At 42.1% G+C, this 15,702-nt stretch overlaps 1 protein-coding gene across 1 annotated transcript in view; it reads left to right on the forward strand.

Moving 5' to 3' along the window:
- fbxl2 (F-box and leucine rich repeat protein 2) overlaps positions 1–5,756 on the forward strand; it is a 111,055-nt gene extending 105,299 nt beyond the window's left edge. The window contains exons 14-15 of the mRNA XM_033019988.1: positions 1,177–1,389; positions 4,589–5,756. Of these exons, the coding sequence (XP_032875879.1) occupies positions 1,177–1,389; positions 4,589–4,696 (321 nt within the window). The 3' untranslated portion in view covers positions 4,697–5,756. The remainder of the gene's footprint in view (positions 1–1,176; positions 1,390–4,588) is intronic.
- Positions 5,757–15,702: the final 9,946 nt, after the last annotated feature.

A 15,702-nucleotide genomic window follows, 5' to 3' on the forward strand; every position in this document is an offset into this window, starting at 1 on the left:
TAACAATATCCTACACACATGAGGGACAATTTATATTCATATCAAGCCAATTAACCTACAAACCTGTACATCTTTGGAGTGTTGGAGGGACAATAATCTGTCAATCTCCTCTTTAAAAATACCCAATGACGGCTTCCACAGCCGGCTGTGGCAATGGTTTTCTTTAAGAAAACCCACGTAGGTCATGGGTATAACGTTAAAACTCGGTACAGACAAGCACCCGTAGTCAGGATCGAACTCAGTTGACTTACTCCAGCATTGTGTGTCTATCTTTGGTATAAACAAGCATAGCAGTTCCTTTTTATTACATTATGGTTACATTATTTACAAAATGCAAGATCGAACCCGAGTCTGTGGCACTAAAAGGCAGCAACTCTACCGCTGAGCCACTGTGGTGGTGTTAGGATTTTTATTTGGTCTCATTCTCTTTCTTACAATTTGTTACTTTTCAATCTGATGACCCTGTAGAGCTGGATACAAACATACATACATACATACATACATACATACATACATACATACATACATAAAGGTGACCTTGACGTGGAGTATTGATTTCCCAGATGAAATGTCATTCCCCAAATCGCATCGACACTTTTTCACAAATGGACCATTGCTCCCAAGTTGTTTTTGTGCTTCTGGATCATGTTTTTTAAATCTTAAAGGCAATAGACAAGTAAAAGATATTGTGAAAAGTATATTTTTCAGCCATGCCTCAGTGCTTAAATTCCATGTTTTGACAGAGGTTGCTTTTGGGAGGTGGGTATATTTGCCACCTTGCCAATTACTAACTACAGCTCACTTTAGGCCATAGTGCAGGGTGAAAGAAAAGAAAGGGTGATCAATGATAATGGTAAATTAAGAGCACCATGAGTTTGTGTACTTCAGATGTTTTGCAAGTACGTGTATAGTCTCTGCCTCTAATCTTTGATTATAATCAGCGGAACTAATTTGTTTTCATTGTTTTTCATTCTGGTTGCCATCACCTATCACCAGAGTATTCGTTACTGTGGACAAGGCAGTAAAACACTGGGTTCTGCTACAAATGTTCATTGACTGGCTCCCAGTTATGGATTTAGTAACACTTCCTCATGGGTTTCCGTAGCATTGATAATAAATAAAGGCTGCTATTTTGCAATTCTGAAACACATATTTTCAGACGTTTTTGTTTTGCAGAGTTTGTCTCATTGTGAACTGATTACAGATGATGGGATTCGTCACCTTAGTAACAGTCCCTGTGGCCACGAAAGACTGCAGATTGTGGAACTGGACAATTGTCCTCTCATCACCGACGTGACACTTGAACATCTGAAGAGTTGTCACAACCTGGAGAGAATAGAACTGTACGACTGCCAGCAAGTTACTCGGGCAGGAATCAAAAGAATAAGGGTAAAGAGCAACTTTCTCAGCTTTATTATGGCTGGAGGTGTTTTTAAGCAGCAAAAAACATGACTGCCATAACGTAACTAAGCTATTACTGAGCAGAAGGTGCTTGGGAAGCTGAAAGGGCTGAAGGTGGATAAGTCAACTGAACCAGACGGACTGCACCATAGGGTTCTGAAAGAGGTGGCCTTAGAGATTGTGGAGGCACTAATAGTGATATTTCAAGAATCACTAGATTCAGGAGTGGTTCCAGACGATTGGCAAATTGCCAATATTACCCCGCTGTACAAGAAGGGAGCAAAGCAGAAGAGTGGTAACTATAGGCAGGTTAGTCTAGCTTTAGTGGTTGATAAGATTTTAGAGTCCATTATATAATGGATGAGGTTACGGAGTACTTAGATGTTCATGATAAAATAGGCCGAAGTCAGCATGGTTTTGTGAATGGGAGATCTTGCCTGATGAATCTGTTGGAATTCCTTGAAGAAATAAATAGCAGGACAAAGTAGAGTCAGTAGATGTTGTTTACCTAGATTTTCAGAAAACCTTTGATAAGGTGCCACACCTTAAGGCTGCTAAGGAAGTTGCGAGCCCACAGTATCAAAGGGCAGATACTAGCATGGATAACAGGTTGGCTGGGTGGCAATGAAGGGGGCTTTTTCTGGTTGGCTGCCAGTGACTCGTGGAGCTCTGCAGCGATCGGTGCTGGAGCCGCTGCTCTTCACATTGTATTGAATGCTTTGTGGCCAAGTTTGCGGATGAAACGAAAATAGGTGGAGGGGCAGGTAGTGTAGAGAAAGCAAGGATTCTGCAGAAAGATTTGGACAGGTTAGGAGAATGGACAGAGAAATGGCAGATGGAATACAGCGCAGCAAAGTGTGGAGTTTTGGTAGTAAGAATAAAGGCATAGACTATTTTCTAAATGGGGAGAGAATCAAGAAATCGGAGGTGCAAAGGGACTTGGGAGTGCTGGTGCAGGATTCCCAAAAAGTTAATCGGTAGTAAGGAAGGCAAGTTGAATCGGTAGTAAAGAAGGCAAACGCAATGCTAGTATTTATTTCAAGAGGGCTAATATACAAAAACAGGGGTGTAATGCTGAGGCTCAATAAGGTGCTGGTCAGCTGCATTTGGAATATTGTGAGCATTTGTGGGCACCATATTTGTGGAAGGATGTGCTGGGTCTGAAGAGGGTGCACAAGCTGTTAACTAGAATGATCCCAGAGAGTTTGACGGCACTGGGCCAGTACTTGCTGGAGTTTAGAAAGATGAGGGGGGGACCTCATTGAAACTTACCGAATAGTGAAAGGCTTGGATAGAGTGGACGTGGAGACGATGTTTCCACTGGTGGGAGAGTCTACGACTAGAGGTCATGGCCTCAGAATTAAAGGACGTTCCTTTAGGAAGGAGATGAGGAGGAATTTCCTTAGTCATTGGGTGGTGAATCTGTGGAATTCTTTGCCACAGAAAGCTGCGGAGACCATCAATAAATATTTTTAAGGCAGAGATAGATAGATTCTTGATTGGTACGCGTGTCAGGGGTTATGGGGAGAAGGCAGGGTAATGGGGTTAGGAGGGAGAGGTAGATCAGCCATGATTGAATGGCAGAGTAGACTTGATGGGCCGAATGGCCTAATTCTGCTCTTGTCCCTTATGACCTTACAATCCCACACGACATCTGTGCTCACTGCGATGTACTTTGATATGCTGGGAACCTGTTTGAAGGCACAGCCTTCAATTGATACTCCTCCGGTAATTGAACATAAAGTGATCTCATTGATATTTGGCTTGTGCAGTGAGCCACTGAGGTAAGATGCATTTGACCCCTGTGATAGCTGTTGTTGGGTTGAGTGGACTCTGGGTTGTATGGTGGCCAGCGTGGCGTGTGCAGGCCATTCAAGGGGACAGCACCTTATCCATGCTCTGGCAGACTGCCCATATCCTATGGTCTCTCACATCATCTCTTGATTTGGTGTAATGAAAGTTGGCATTTCCTCTTTTCTTTGCCGAGCCTGCCCTGAGTTTTATCTAAGATGCCAGGGTACACCAAGTGGAGAGAGCCATTAAGTTGTGTGTGGTCTGTCAATACAGGGAGAAGCTACTGCTAATTCCAAGTATAGGCCCAGGATCATCATGCACGCCAGACTGCGGTCCGTAGCCTGACTTCTCAGTGCTGAGTGCCGATTCTACTTGGCCCAGTGCAGCTCTCATTTAAGGGCCTGTCCTACTTGCGTGTCCTTGGCACGCTAATTACGCGACCTCGTGGTCGCGTTGAGGCGCGACGGTCCCGCGAAGGTCGGGTGCGACTTCATTCGACCGCACAGCCGTCTGGAGTGCGTGACGCCATTTGAAGATGGACGCAAAATGCAGGAGTAACTCAGCGGGACCGGCAGCATCTCTGGAGAGAAGGAATGGGTGATGTTTCGGGTCGAGACTCTTCTTCAGTCTGAAAGAAGGGTCTTGACCCAAAACGTCACCCATTGCTTCTGTCCAGAGATGCTGCCGGTCCCACTGAGTTACTCCAGCATTTTGTGTCTATCTTCAATTTTCTTGGCCCCGCTCTGGGTGTAGAAGTGGGGGCGGATCCGGACCGCAATGGCCGTGAGCCCCAGGCCGAGTTCAGCGATCGTTTGCCTGCTTCTGTTGAAGGTGAGACATTGCGTCGCGCCAGGGTCTTGGACCTGTCCCACTTTGGCCGTCAGTTACACGACAGGCCGTTGGCGCACAAAGATTTTGTTCACTACAAGAATTTCGGAGCCCCGCGCGATGTCGCGCACAACTACATACCCCCCTCCGCGCTTCTCAGTGCGACCGGCCCCGCCCAGCCATACGATGCCCGTGCGCCTCAACGCGACCACGAGGTCGCATAATTTGCGTGTCAAGGACACGTAAGTGGGACAGGCCCTTAACCCTCACAGCCAACCTCACTTTATTACCTTGATGGTTCAAACTACAGCCACTTGTTTGCCAATGAGATTGCCATTTCATTGCTGCAGGAATGCCAGCATCCTGGCACAGCATCAACCAACCCTGGTGGATTTTTTTCTTAAGTATGTGGGGTAAATTCCTTTGACTTCTGGAGGCTAATGCTGTGAGTTTCTACAGATGAACTTGTATTCTTTGACATTGTAACAGAATCAAACGTTGGGACTGCTGTGCATGGCTGTGAATTTAAACTTCTGCAATCCTGAACATGTTGTTCTCTTTTCAGGCCCATCTACCTGACATTAAAGTTCATGCTTATTTCGCCCCTGTTACGCCACCACCTTCAGTGGGTGGCAGTGGACAACGACTCTGCAGATGCTGCATCATCCTTTGACGTGAAAGAGAGCTGTAAAAGAATTCTTTCTGCACCAGTGATGGAAACTCCCAGTAAGGGTAAAGCTCTTGGGAGAAATCACTACACAACTGATTCATTATCTCCAAGTCAAACTGAAAACGAGCAAGGAGAATGGAGAAAGCTCTGGATTTGGACAAGAAAGATTAAGAGTGTGAAGATATAAAATTCCATTCCATATGGTAATGCATTCATTTAAATATAATATCCTACATGCTTTCTCCTCTCAAACTGCATCCGATAGCTTCAAAAGATGCCCATAATATACTGAATTCCGCCTTCAGTCATAGTACTGGTCGCATCACTAACCAAAATGTATTGTAATGTCATGTATTTGAACATGCATGTAGCTTACAAAGTCAAATTGGTTAATGAGCTTCTATTGAAAGTGTAATGTTTGGAATAATTCTTCTGTTTCTATACACGCTAAGATGCCAAAGGACATATCCGTGTTTGGCAGCAATCAGATCGATAAAGGAATGAAATTGCATCTTTTACTTTTGCTGGACATTTTCATAACATTCCACTGAATGATGTGCTGGGCATTTTATTTAAGAAGAATACAAAACCAGTGATAGTTTTTGTGAGGACATAACCTGCCTGTGAAAAACTAGCGTGCAAGACTTTTGATTTAAATATGAAGAAGCGATGACGGTTTCAAGAATCAAAGTGAGTTTAAAAACTGTCAGCATAATAGCAAGGAAAGTTTTAGAAAATTGGGATCAGGAATAAAAATTCATGAATGTGGTGGTCATGGAAAGTTTTTGTTTCTATTATTTCTGTGGAGGGACACTCTACATCTCTTTTTTACAGAAATTATTGTGACTTGACATTAAGATTTGACAGAATTAGATACTGTTGATTTCATTTAAATTTACCCGACAAAGGCTTTTTTGGGTTAAATCATGTGAAAAGGTATAATTTATGTCCAAAATGTATGTGAGAAAATTACACAAAGAAATGTCATCATTTCACTGTAACTTCTGTTGTCACAGCGCTAAGATGCTGTTGTAAAAACTAGATTAAAATGATACTTACTGTTTTCTTGCATCTTCATTTTTCTGCAAAGGCACTCAAACAGTCACTAAACTTAGAATCATACGGCACGGTTTCCTACAGTCGTCAGGTTCTTGAAACAATTTGCACAACCCTAATCACACCTCATGAAGAAAGCACTATTGTTGTAGGAAATCCTAGAAATTATAAGAAATTTGGGAAACTTTGTAATATATATCGTAACCCAAGAGCTTATATTCCGGGGAAACATGATGCAAAAAGAGGCTGGCCTAGTGAAGGTAAGGAAACGATTATTTTAGGAAGAGCAAAAAATAGATTTAGGAAGTGTTTAGATTATAAAGTGTAGGTAGTTGGAATGAAGATATATAGGAGGTTGCACACCAGGCTGAGGGCAATAAATCGTCAGATCAGACAATCATTTGTGACACCAAGTTGTCTTGCAGATGGGTGAATGATTTTCTAAGTAACCAGGAGTTAGAGGAGTTTCTAAGGGAACACAGAGTTGAAGGAAGACTACCGATCAATTATTTCAAAGATGTAAAATCCACATGTAATCATCGTGTTGCAAGAATATAAAAAGGCTGTGAACATAGAACAGTACAGCACTGGAACGGGCCCTTTGGCCCACAATGTTTGTGCCAAACATGATGCCGTTAAACTGATTTCATCTGCCTGTACATGATCCATATCCCTCTATTCTTTGCACTTCCGTATGGCTATCTAAAAACCTCTTAAACACTGTGGGTGCTGTGAATCATCGAAACACTTTGGTTATCTCAGAGTATTGCCCAGTCGTAAAACTCAAAGCCTTGAATAAAACAACTTAATAAGAAACTAACCACTGCTTTACAAGATGGTCTTTGTGTGTTGCCTGATCCAGGTCAAACACACCATTCCCACCAACACAATGGACCACCTCTTCCACCAACATGGATAGTTTTATAATTGTGTTTTATACTACTGCCTTTTTCTTTTTCACTGTCTTGTATAACTTATGTATAATTTACTTATAGTTTATAGTGCCCTCCATAATGTCTGTGACAAAGACTCATCATTTATATATTTGCCTCTACTCCACAATTTGAGATTTGTAATAGAAAAAATCACACGCGGTTGAAGTGCACATTGTCAGATTTTATTAAAGGCTATTTTGGTTTCACCATATAGAAATTACAGCTGAGTTTATACATGGTCCCCCCATTTCAGGGCACCATAATATTTGGGGGACATGGCTTCACAGGTGTTTGTAATTGCTTAGGTGTGTTTAATTGCCTCCTTAATGCAGGTTTAAGAGAGCTCTCAGCACTTAGTCTTTCCTTCAGTCTTTCCATCACCTTTGGAAACTTTTATTGCTTTTTATCAACATGAGGACCAAAGTTGTGCCATTGAAAGTCAAAGAAGCCATTATGAGACTGAGAAACAAGAATAAAACTGTTTCTCAGTTTCATAGAGTAATCAGCCAAACCTTAGGCTTACCAAAATTAACTGTTTGGAACATAATTAAGAAGAAAGAGAGCACTGGTGAGCTTACTAATTGCAAAGGGACTGGCAGGCCAAGGAAGACCTCCACAGCTGATGACAGAAGAATTCTCTATAATAAAGAAAAATACCCAAACCCCTGTCCGACAGATCAGAAACACTCTTCAGGAGTCAGGTGTGGATTTGACAATGACCACTGTCCCCAGAAGACTTCATGAACAGAAATACAAAGGCTATACTGCAAGATTCAAACTACTGGTTAGCTGCAAAAATAGGATGGCCAGGTTACAGCTTGCCAAGAAGCACTTAAAAGAGAAACCGCAGTTATGGAAAAAAGGTCTTGTGGACAGATGAGACGAAGATTAACTTATATCAGAGTGATGGCAAGAGCAAAGTATGGAGGAGAGAAGGATTTGCCCAAGATCCAAAGCATACCACCTCATCTGTGAAACATGGTGGTGGAAGTGTTATGGCCTGGGCATGTATGGCTGCTGAAGGTACTGGCACACTTATCTTCATTGATGATACAACTGCTGATGGTAATAGCATAATGAATTTTGAAGTGTATAGACACCTATCTGCTCAAGTTCAAAAAAATGCCTCAAAACCCATTGCCCAGCAGTTCATTCTACAGCAAGACAGATCCTAAAATATTGCTAAAGCAACAAAGGAGTCTTTCAAAGCTAAAATATGGTAAATTCTTGAGTGGCCAAGTCAATTACCCGATCTGAACCCAATTGAGCATGCCTTTTATATGCTGAAGAGAAAACTGAAAGGGACTAGCCCCCAAAACAAGCATAAGCTAAAGATGGCTGCAATACAGGCCTGGCAGAGCATCATCAGAGAAGACACCCAGCAACTGGTGATTTCCATGAATCGCAGACTTCAAGCAGTCATTGCATGCAAAGGATATGCAACAGAATACTACTTTCATTTACATGACATTGCTGTGTCCCAAACATTATGGTGTCCTGAAATGGGGGGGGGGGGGGCTATGTATAAGCACTGCTGTAATTACTACATGGTGAAACCAAAATGTATAAAAATGTCCTTTATTAAAATCTGATAATGTGCACTTTAACCACATGTGATTTTGTTTCTATTACAAATCGCAAATTGTGGAGTACAGAGACAAATAAATCAATGATGGGTCTTTGTCCCAAACATTGAGGGCACTGTATGTATAATTTATGGTTTGTGGTTGTCGGTATCTATGTACATGTGATGCTGCTACAAACTAGATTTTCATTGTATTTGCACCTTGCTGTACTCATGCATATGACAATAAACATGACTTGACTGAACTTGACTTGCCACACCACTTGTAACTCGATAGGTCAAGCAACATCTTTGGAAGACCTAGATAGGCAATGTGTCGGGTTGGGACCCTTCTTCAGACTCCAGTGTGAAGAAGGGTCCCCACCTGAAATGTCACCTATCCATGTACTCCAGCGATGCTGCCTGACCCACTGAGTTATTCCAGCACTTTGTGCTTCCCTCTGTACATCAATGCTCCTAAGAGTCCTGCCATTTGCTTTCCTTTCCTCTTACAATTGACCTACAAAAAGTATCATCTCCCATTTATATGGATTAAACTCCATCTGCCATTTCTCCACTCGTATCAGACCACCTGCATTTTCATCCAAATGTTACAAATAACGGAGGTACTGGCACTGCTCCTTGTTTAAATACTGCTGAACACAGACCTCCAGTTACTATTCTGCCTACCACTAATAATACTCTCTGTCTTCCATCACTAAGCCAATTTTGGATCCAATTTATGAGACTCCCATGCATCCTGTAACAATCCTCTGAATTAGTCTACCATGAGGGACCTTGCCAAATGTTTCACTTAAAACGTGGAGACAACATCCACTGCCCTACCCTCTTCAATCATCTTCATCACCTCCTCATTTGTGAGACATGTCCTGCCCCTGATAAAGCCACACCGTCCAGCCCCAATAAAACCATGCTTTTACAAATGCGAGTAAAATCTGTCGCTAAGAATCACCTCCAAGAAATTCCCTATCATTGATGTAAAGCAGATCAGCATAACTTTCTGAAGATAGCGAAAAATGCTGGAGTAATACAACGGGTTAGACAACATCTCTGGATAGAAGGAATGGGTGACATTTCGGGTCAAGACCCTTCTTCAGACACAGATATGGAAGGGTAAGGTGTGAAAGCGAGACATCAAAGGGGACGAAGTTCAAGGGAAAAGGAGAATAGATTCTGATTTGTCCCTCCTGTCCTTAAACAAAGGAACAACATTAAATACAGTCCAATTCTCCTCATTGCAGACATTGACCTTTATCTCTGGAACTGTTTTGCTACAATCCTTCGCTCCACCTATTGTACTTTTGTTTGGCTTCATTGTATTTATGTTTAGTAATATTGTATCTAATAATATATTAGAATAGGCCGAAGTCAGCAAGGTTTTATGAAGGGGAGATCTTGCCTGACAAACCAGTTGGAATTCTTTGAAGAAGAAAATAGCAGGACAGACAAAGGATAGTCAGTGGATGTTGTTTACCTAGATGTTCAGAAAGCTTTTGACAAGGTGCCACATGTGAGGCTGCTAAAGAAGATGAGAGCTTGTGGTATCAAAGGGGAGATACTAGCATGAATAGCAGGTTGGCTGGATGGCAGAAGGCAAAGAGTGGCAATAAAGGTTTTATTTTCTGGTTGGCTGCCAGTGACTAGCGGAGTCCCACAGGTGTCTGCTGGGGACACTACTCTTCACGTTGTCTATCAATGATTTGGATGAGGGTATTAAAGGCTTGGTGGCCAAGTTTGCAAATGATACAAAGATAGGTGAAGGGTCAGGTTGTGTAGAGAAAGCAAGGACTCTGCAGAAGGACTTGGACAGGTTGGGAGAGTGGGTTACGAAGTGGCAGATGGAATACAGTGCAGCAAAATGTGGAGTCATGCATTTTGGTAGTAGGAATAAAGGTGTAGACTATTTTCTAAATTGGGAGAGAATTCAGAAATCAGAGGTGCAAAGGAACTTGGGAGTGCTGATGCATGATTTCAAAAAAGTTAATTTGTATCGGTAGTAAGGAAGGCAAATGCATTGCTAGCATTTATTTCAAGAGGACTAGAATACAGTGAAGTAATGCTGAGATTTTATAAAGGGATGGTCAGACCGCATTTGGAGTATTGTGAGCAATTTTGGGCCCCATATCTGAGGAAGGATGTATTGGCGCTAAAGTGGATCCAGAGGAAGTTTACAATAATGATCCCAGGAATGAGTGGGTTAACATATGATAAGTGTTTGACGGCACTGGGCCTGTACTCTCTGCAGACCCCACTGAAACTTAGCGAATAGTGAAAGGCCTGGATAGAGTGGATGTAGAGAGGATGTTTCTACTAGTGGGAGAGTCTACGACCAGAGGCCATAGCCTCACAATAAAAGGATGCACCTTTCGGAAGAAGATGAGGAATTTCTTTAGTCAAAAGATAGTGAATCTGTGGAATTATTTAGCACAAAAGGCTGCAGAAGCCAAGTCAATAGATATTTAGATTCTTGATTAGTACGGGTGTCAGGGGTTATGGGGAGAAGGCAGAAGAATGGGGTTAGGAGGGAAAGATCAGCCATGATTGAATGGCGGAGTAGACTTGAATGGCCAAATGGCCTAATTCTGCTCTTAGAATTAGGACCACATGAATTTATGAATTTACGTATCTTGATTGTATTAGATTAGATTAGATTAGATTATTTAATGACCACACAGTCAAGCTGGTGGAATTCAGGTTCAGTACAGGATGTTACAAGGTAGGCTGATTCTCGTCAAACATAACATAAAACACAACATCATACAATATACAGTACATGCATGGGGAGGATATGTGCTGTTGTCATAGTGTGTTCAGAATTCGGATTGCGTGTGGGTAAGAACTGTTTTTAAATCGAGATGTTTTGGCGGGCAGTGAGCTGTAGCGCCTTCCTGAGGGCAGCAGGTGGAAGATGTGGTGAGCTGGGTGGGAGGGATCAGAGATGATTTTCTTCACCCTTGACACGGACCGTTTGTGATGGAGTGATTCTATTGATGGAAGGGGAGTGCTGATGATTTTGGATGCTTTGTTAACTATGCGCTGTAATTTATTACGGGAGTGAGTGTCTAAACTGCTGAACCAGACTGAACCATGACAATAAACTAACTTGAACTTGAACTTGAACTTGAATTGATGAAGTGAGCATGCTTTGGATGATGGCTGTGTAGAATCGGATTAGGAGGTGTTTCCTTACTCTAAACTTCTTGAGCTGGCGGAGGAAGAAGAGTCTTTGGTTGGCTTTTTTGTAGATGTGATTTGAATTGATTTTCCATTTGAGGTTATTGCTTATGTGAGTGCCAAGAAATTTGAATGAGTCAGTGGTGGATATGGGTTCGCCTGAGATGAGTAGGGGGGTCTTGGGTTGTGCCTTACGTCTGAGATCAATGATGAGTTTGTGTGTTTTTGATGTGTTGAGTAAGAGGTTATTATCTGTGCACCAAGTGACTGCTTTGTGTGTTTGAGTGCGGTTTTCTGTTTCATTATTGTTCGAGATGAGACCTATGATGGTTGTGTCATCTGCGTATTTATATATTTTAACTGAACTATGCTGGGATGTGAATTGGTTTGTGTAGAGTGAGAATAACCAGGGTGACAAGACGCAGCCCTGTCTTTTTGCAAGCAAAACTTTTCGGTAGCGGTAGAGTTGCTGCCTTACAGCGCCAGAGACCTCTAAAATTGCCTATAATGTGTGGGAGGTGGAGAAGGTGGGATAACATAGAACTGGTGTGAAGGAGTGATTAATGGTCAGCGTGGACCAGGTGGGCTGAAGGGCCTTTTTCCATGCTGTATCCCTAAAACTAAATACTTGACTGGCTTTGTCTTGCTCCTCTTGCTTTCCAGCTTTCTTCCCCCTTCCCTCCCCCACTGCCCCTACCACAATCAGTCTGAAGCAGGGTCCTGACAAGGGTCACTTATCCAATGTTCTCCAGAGATGCTGCCTGACACACTGTGTCTTTTTTTTTTGTAAATCAGCATCTGCAGTTACTTGTTTCTCTGTAGAATTATTGTGAACCAGCGATCATTTGTCCAGATAGTCCAGAGCAAAGTGGAGAGCCAGTGAGATAGCATGTCATGTTGGCCTTCTGTGGCGAGAGGCAAAATGAAGCAGATCCAGTTCATTTCTGAGGCAGGAGTTGATTTGCATCATAACCAACCTCTTGAAGTACTTCATTGCAGCAGATGTGAGTGCAACTGGACAGGAGGTCTGCTCATTTTAGGCACCTTACCATAGTTGCCCCTTTGAACAGGTGGGAACCTCAGACTGCTGATGCAAGAGGGTGAGATGTTTTTAAATACTCCAGCAGGTTGGTCGACACAGATCTGTAGATCTCAGCCAGGGACATTCTCTGGGCCAGACACTTGGCATAGATTCACCTTCTGGAAGGATGCTCAGATGGCAGCCTCAGAGATTGGGATCACAGGATCCAAGGTTGGCTGTGGGGACTCATTTAGGTGTGGCGCTGTTCTCCCTTTCAAAGCGTGCTTTCTTTAGTAAACAAGAATGAAGAGTGTATAATTGTCATTGCAACAGAATAATTGCAACAGAACAATGAAATTCTTACTTGCTACAGCGTTACGGGTCCATTAACGCAATAATACACAAAGAAACATAACGTACATTGGCGCTGTGGTAGAGTTGCTACCTTACAGCGCCAGAGACGCAGCTGTTGCCTCTAGGTGCTCCAGTTTCCTCCCACATTCCAAAGTGAGTTAATTGGCTTCTGCAAGTAGTCCCCAGTGTGTAGGATAGAACTAGTATACAGGACGACACGGACTTGGTGGGCCGATGTCTGGGTCTGTTTCCACTTTACAAAGTAAAGTATACAATAAATAATCAGGAATACGAGGTAACCTTAATGGTGCAAAACTAGAGTCTGTAGTGGAAAATATTCATGTTTTTGTGCTGTAATCTCGCTAATATTAAAGAAGGGTAAAACATTTCTGTTATTGTGCTGTACTCTTGTTAGTGTTAATAAGAGAAAGGTTAAGCATCCATTTCACAGGAAAGGTGATGAAAGGGACTCTGCCTTGTCAGTAGTTAAAGAGTGATTTCATGTCTTCCACTAATTGCAGAGTTTTGGATTAGTGGAGGGAATGAATAGGACACTAAAAAGTTTAAGTGAAGTCTTGACTGAGACTGGACAGGAATGGGTTGAGGTATTCAGCTATTTTGATGATTCAGAACAACCCCAGCTGGAGACAGGGTTAAAAACTTTAATAAGGTTAAGCTGTGAAATTATGAACTTACCTACAGGTCCTCAGTGATGAATTAATTATGCATGCACAGCAATTAACCCATGCCTGCCAGGTCTGCATTCCCAGGTATAAGAGTCACAGAAGCCACTATCCGTTGAACACAGGGACGAGTCCATACTATTAGACTACATCTGATGTGGTACTGGGATCAGAAGAAATTGAGACTGTGTTGAAAGGGACTGTAGCAGGTGCTACCAACAACATCAATTGTAGTGAAGACAATACATCTGATTGACTTTAAACAGTTTGGAGAACCAAGAAAGGACAATGGGGCTATTGACCCTCTTTTATATTTTGGGGTTGACCCATATGGACTGGGCTTGGGGAAATAATCATTTGTTTATGAGTTTTGAATTTACCCTTCGTAATAATAAGTGTATGCCGGTTGTGTACGCACATCCCATATAATGGTGGGGAAGGAATACCTCTCATAACAATACTCCTTAACCTTACTGAGATTCTGGCCTTGCACTGTTTTCGCAATAAAATAGCAACTAATGGGTGCCTTCAGAATGGCAAAGTCAAGGACCCATATTTAAAGAATGGTATGTGGCCTCTTTTAAGACAGGATGGAAGGTAAATGAGACCAGGGTTTGGGAAATACCATGGCTTAAATTAGTGAATTGCCCCAGAGCCCAGTTAATACTACCTGTTATTGTGACAGAAGAAGCAACGGAGTATACTTGAGTAACAGCACCTGCACCAAGGTTAGTGCAATGGCCGCTGAGTCCAATAAATGGGATGTATTTTGTATGTGGATTCTGGGCATACCCATGGTTACCTGGTTTGTACCTGGGGATGAGAAGAACTGGGAAAGGTTGATTAGGTCAACCTACAACTGAAGGGGATGTTGTTATTTGGCCTTTGTTGTCCCTCACATGAGAACTGTGTAACATCTAACTGAATTGTATATTCCCGATGAGGGCTAAGTGAAGTATATCAGAGTCAGAGCAATTCTGGATGATTGCTTTCCCACTGTATGGGACAGCCTGTCTATCACGGGAATTGATTAATATGTCCCCTGGATAGGAGAAATTGTTTAATTAAATGGTGGACATCTTTACCTACAAGTAAAAGGCCCTTTCATCCATTATGGCTGAAATGGATGCACTTTGTCGTATATCCCTATAGGATAATAGGAAGGGTGTGAATGCTGCACTTACATTCTCGATGAATCCTCTAACATTACAGATTTAGCAGCACATATCACCAGAGAAATTAAGATTAGAGAGGTTGGGGAAGAAATGCAAAACATTATTAAAGGTGGAGAATGGTGGCCATTTAGCATGTTTGGAGGAATATAGGGAATGATAATTCACTATGGATCTATTGTACTGTTGATTGTTGTATTAATCTATGTACTGAATTGCCTGATGCCTTTACTATGTACTAACCAAGGACTGTAGTGTTATCATTCATATGATAAATAGGAGGGAATGATAATATCCTAGTTAATAATGGAATATTTTATGTATTTTATTAAGTAAAGATTAATTTTACTTCTTTGGGTTTGGGGTTCTGAGTAAATGAAAGCTTTGAAATTTGGGGTCTGTAGAAGGGCTGGGTAATCAGGAAATTGGAGGCCAGCATTCAAACTGCATCCAAGCTGCTTCCTGTTGTGCCCAAGCAAAAGATATTGACAATGGTGAGAGGGGATGTACTTGCTGAGAAGGTTCTGGCTTCTGTAAATACAAGCCTTGAGAGAGGATGAGCTTCCTGAGAAATTGGTATTCTCTACTAGCAGGAACTTCTGTGGGCAATTGATAAGGATCCTTACATTGTTTAAGAAGGTACTGCAGATGATAGACCTTTGACTAACTTCCTGTAATTTGTGGGTTTCTAACTAAAGTTTGTGATCGATATAACCATAGCATAAGTATTGTATTAGTGACAATCATGCTTTGAATGGGTAGAGCTGTGATTGATATGTTAGACATCATTGCTGCAATTCTGTATGAACATGTGACTATGTTTCCAAAACAGTATAAAATCTGGTGTATGTCTTCATTCATTAGAGTGTTAGCCCAGGGAGAGCCAAGTATCGGCTGTATACTTGGCTTTGTATCTCCCAACGCTCTCGCCGGCTCAATGTGATGTATAGCAGAAGCAGGTTGGCAGATTACCTGATCAAGTGCAAGACCCACCACCTTCACAGTAATTTCAACACACTGTTTACAGAG

This window comes from Amblyraja radiata, chromosome 4, assembly GCF_010909765.2.
Source record: "Amblyraja radiata isolate CabotCenter1 chromosome 4, sAmbRad1.1.pri, whole genome shotgun sequence".
NCBI lineage: Eukaryota > Metazoa > Chordata > Chondrichthyes > Rajiformes > Rajidae > Amblyraja > Amblyraja radiata.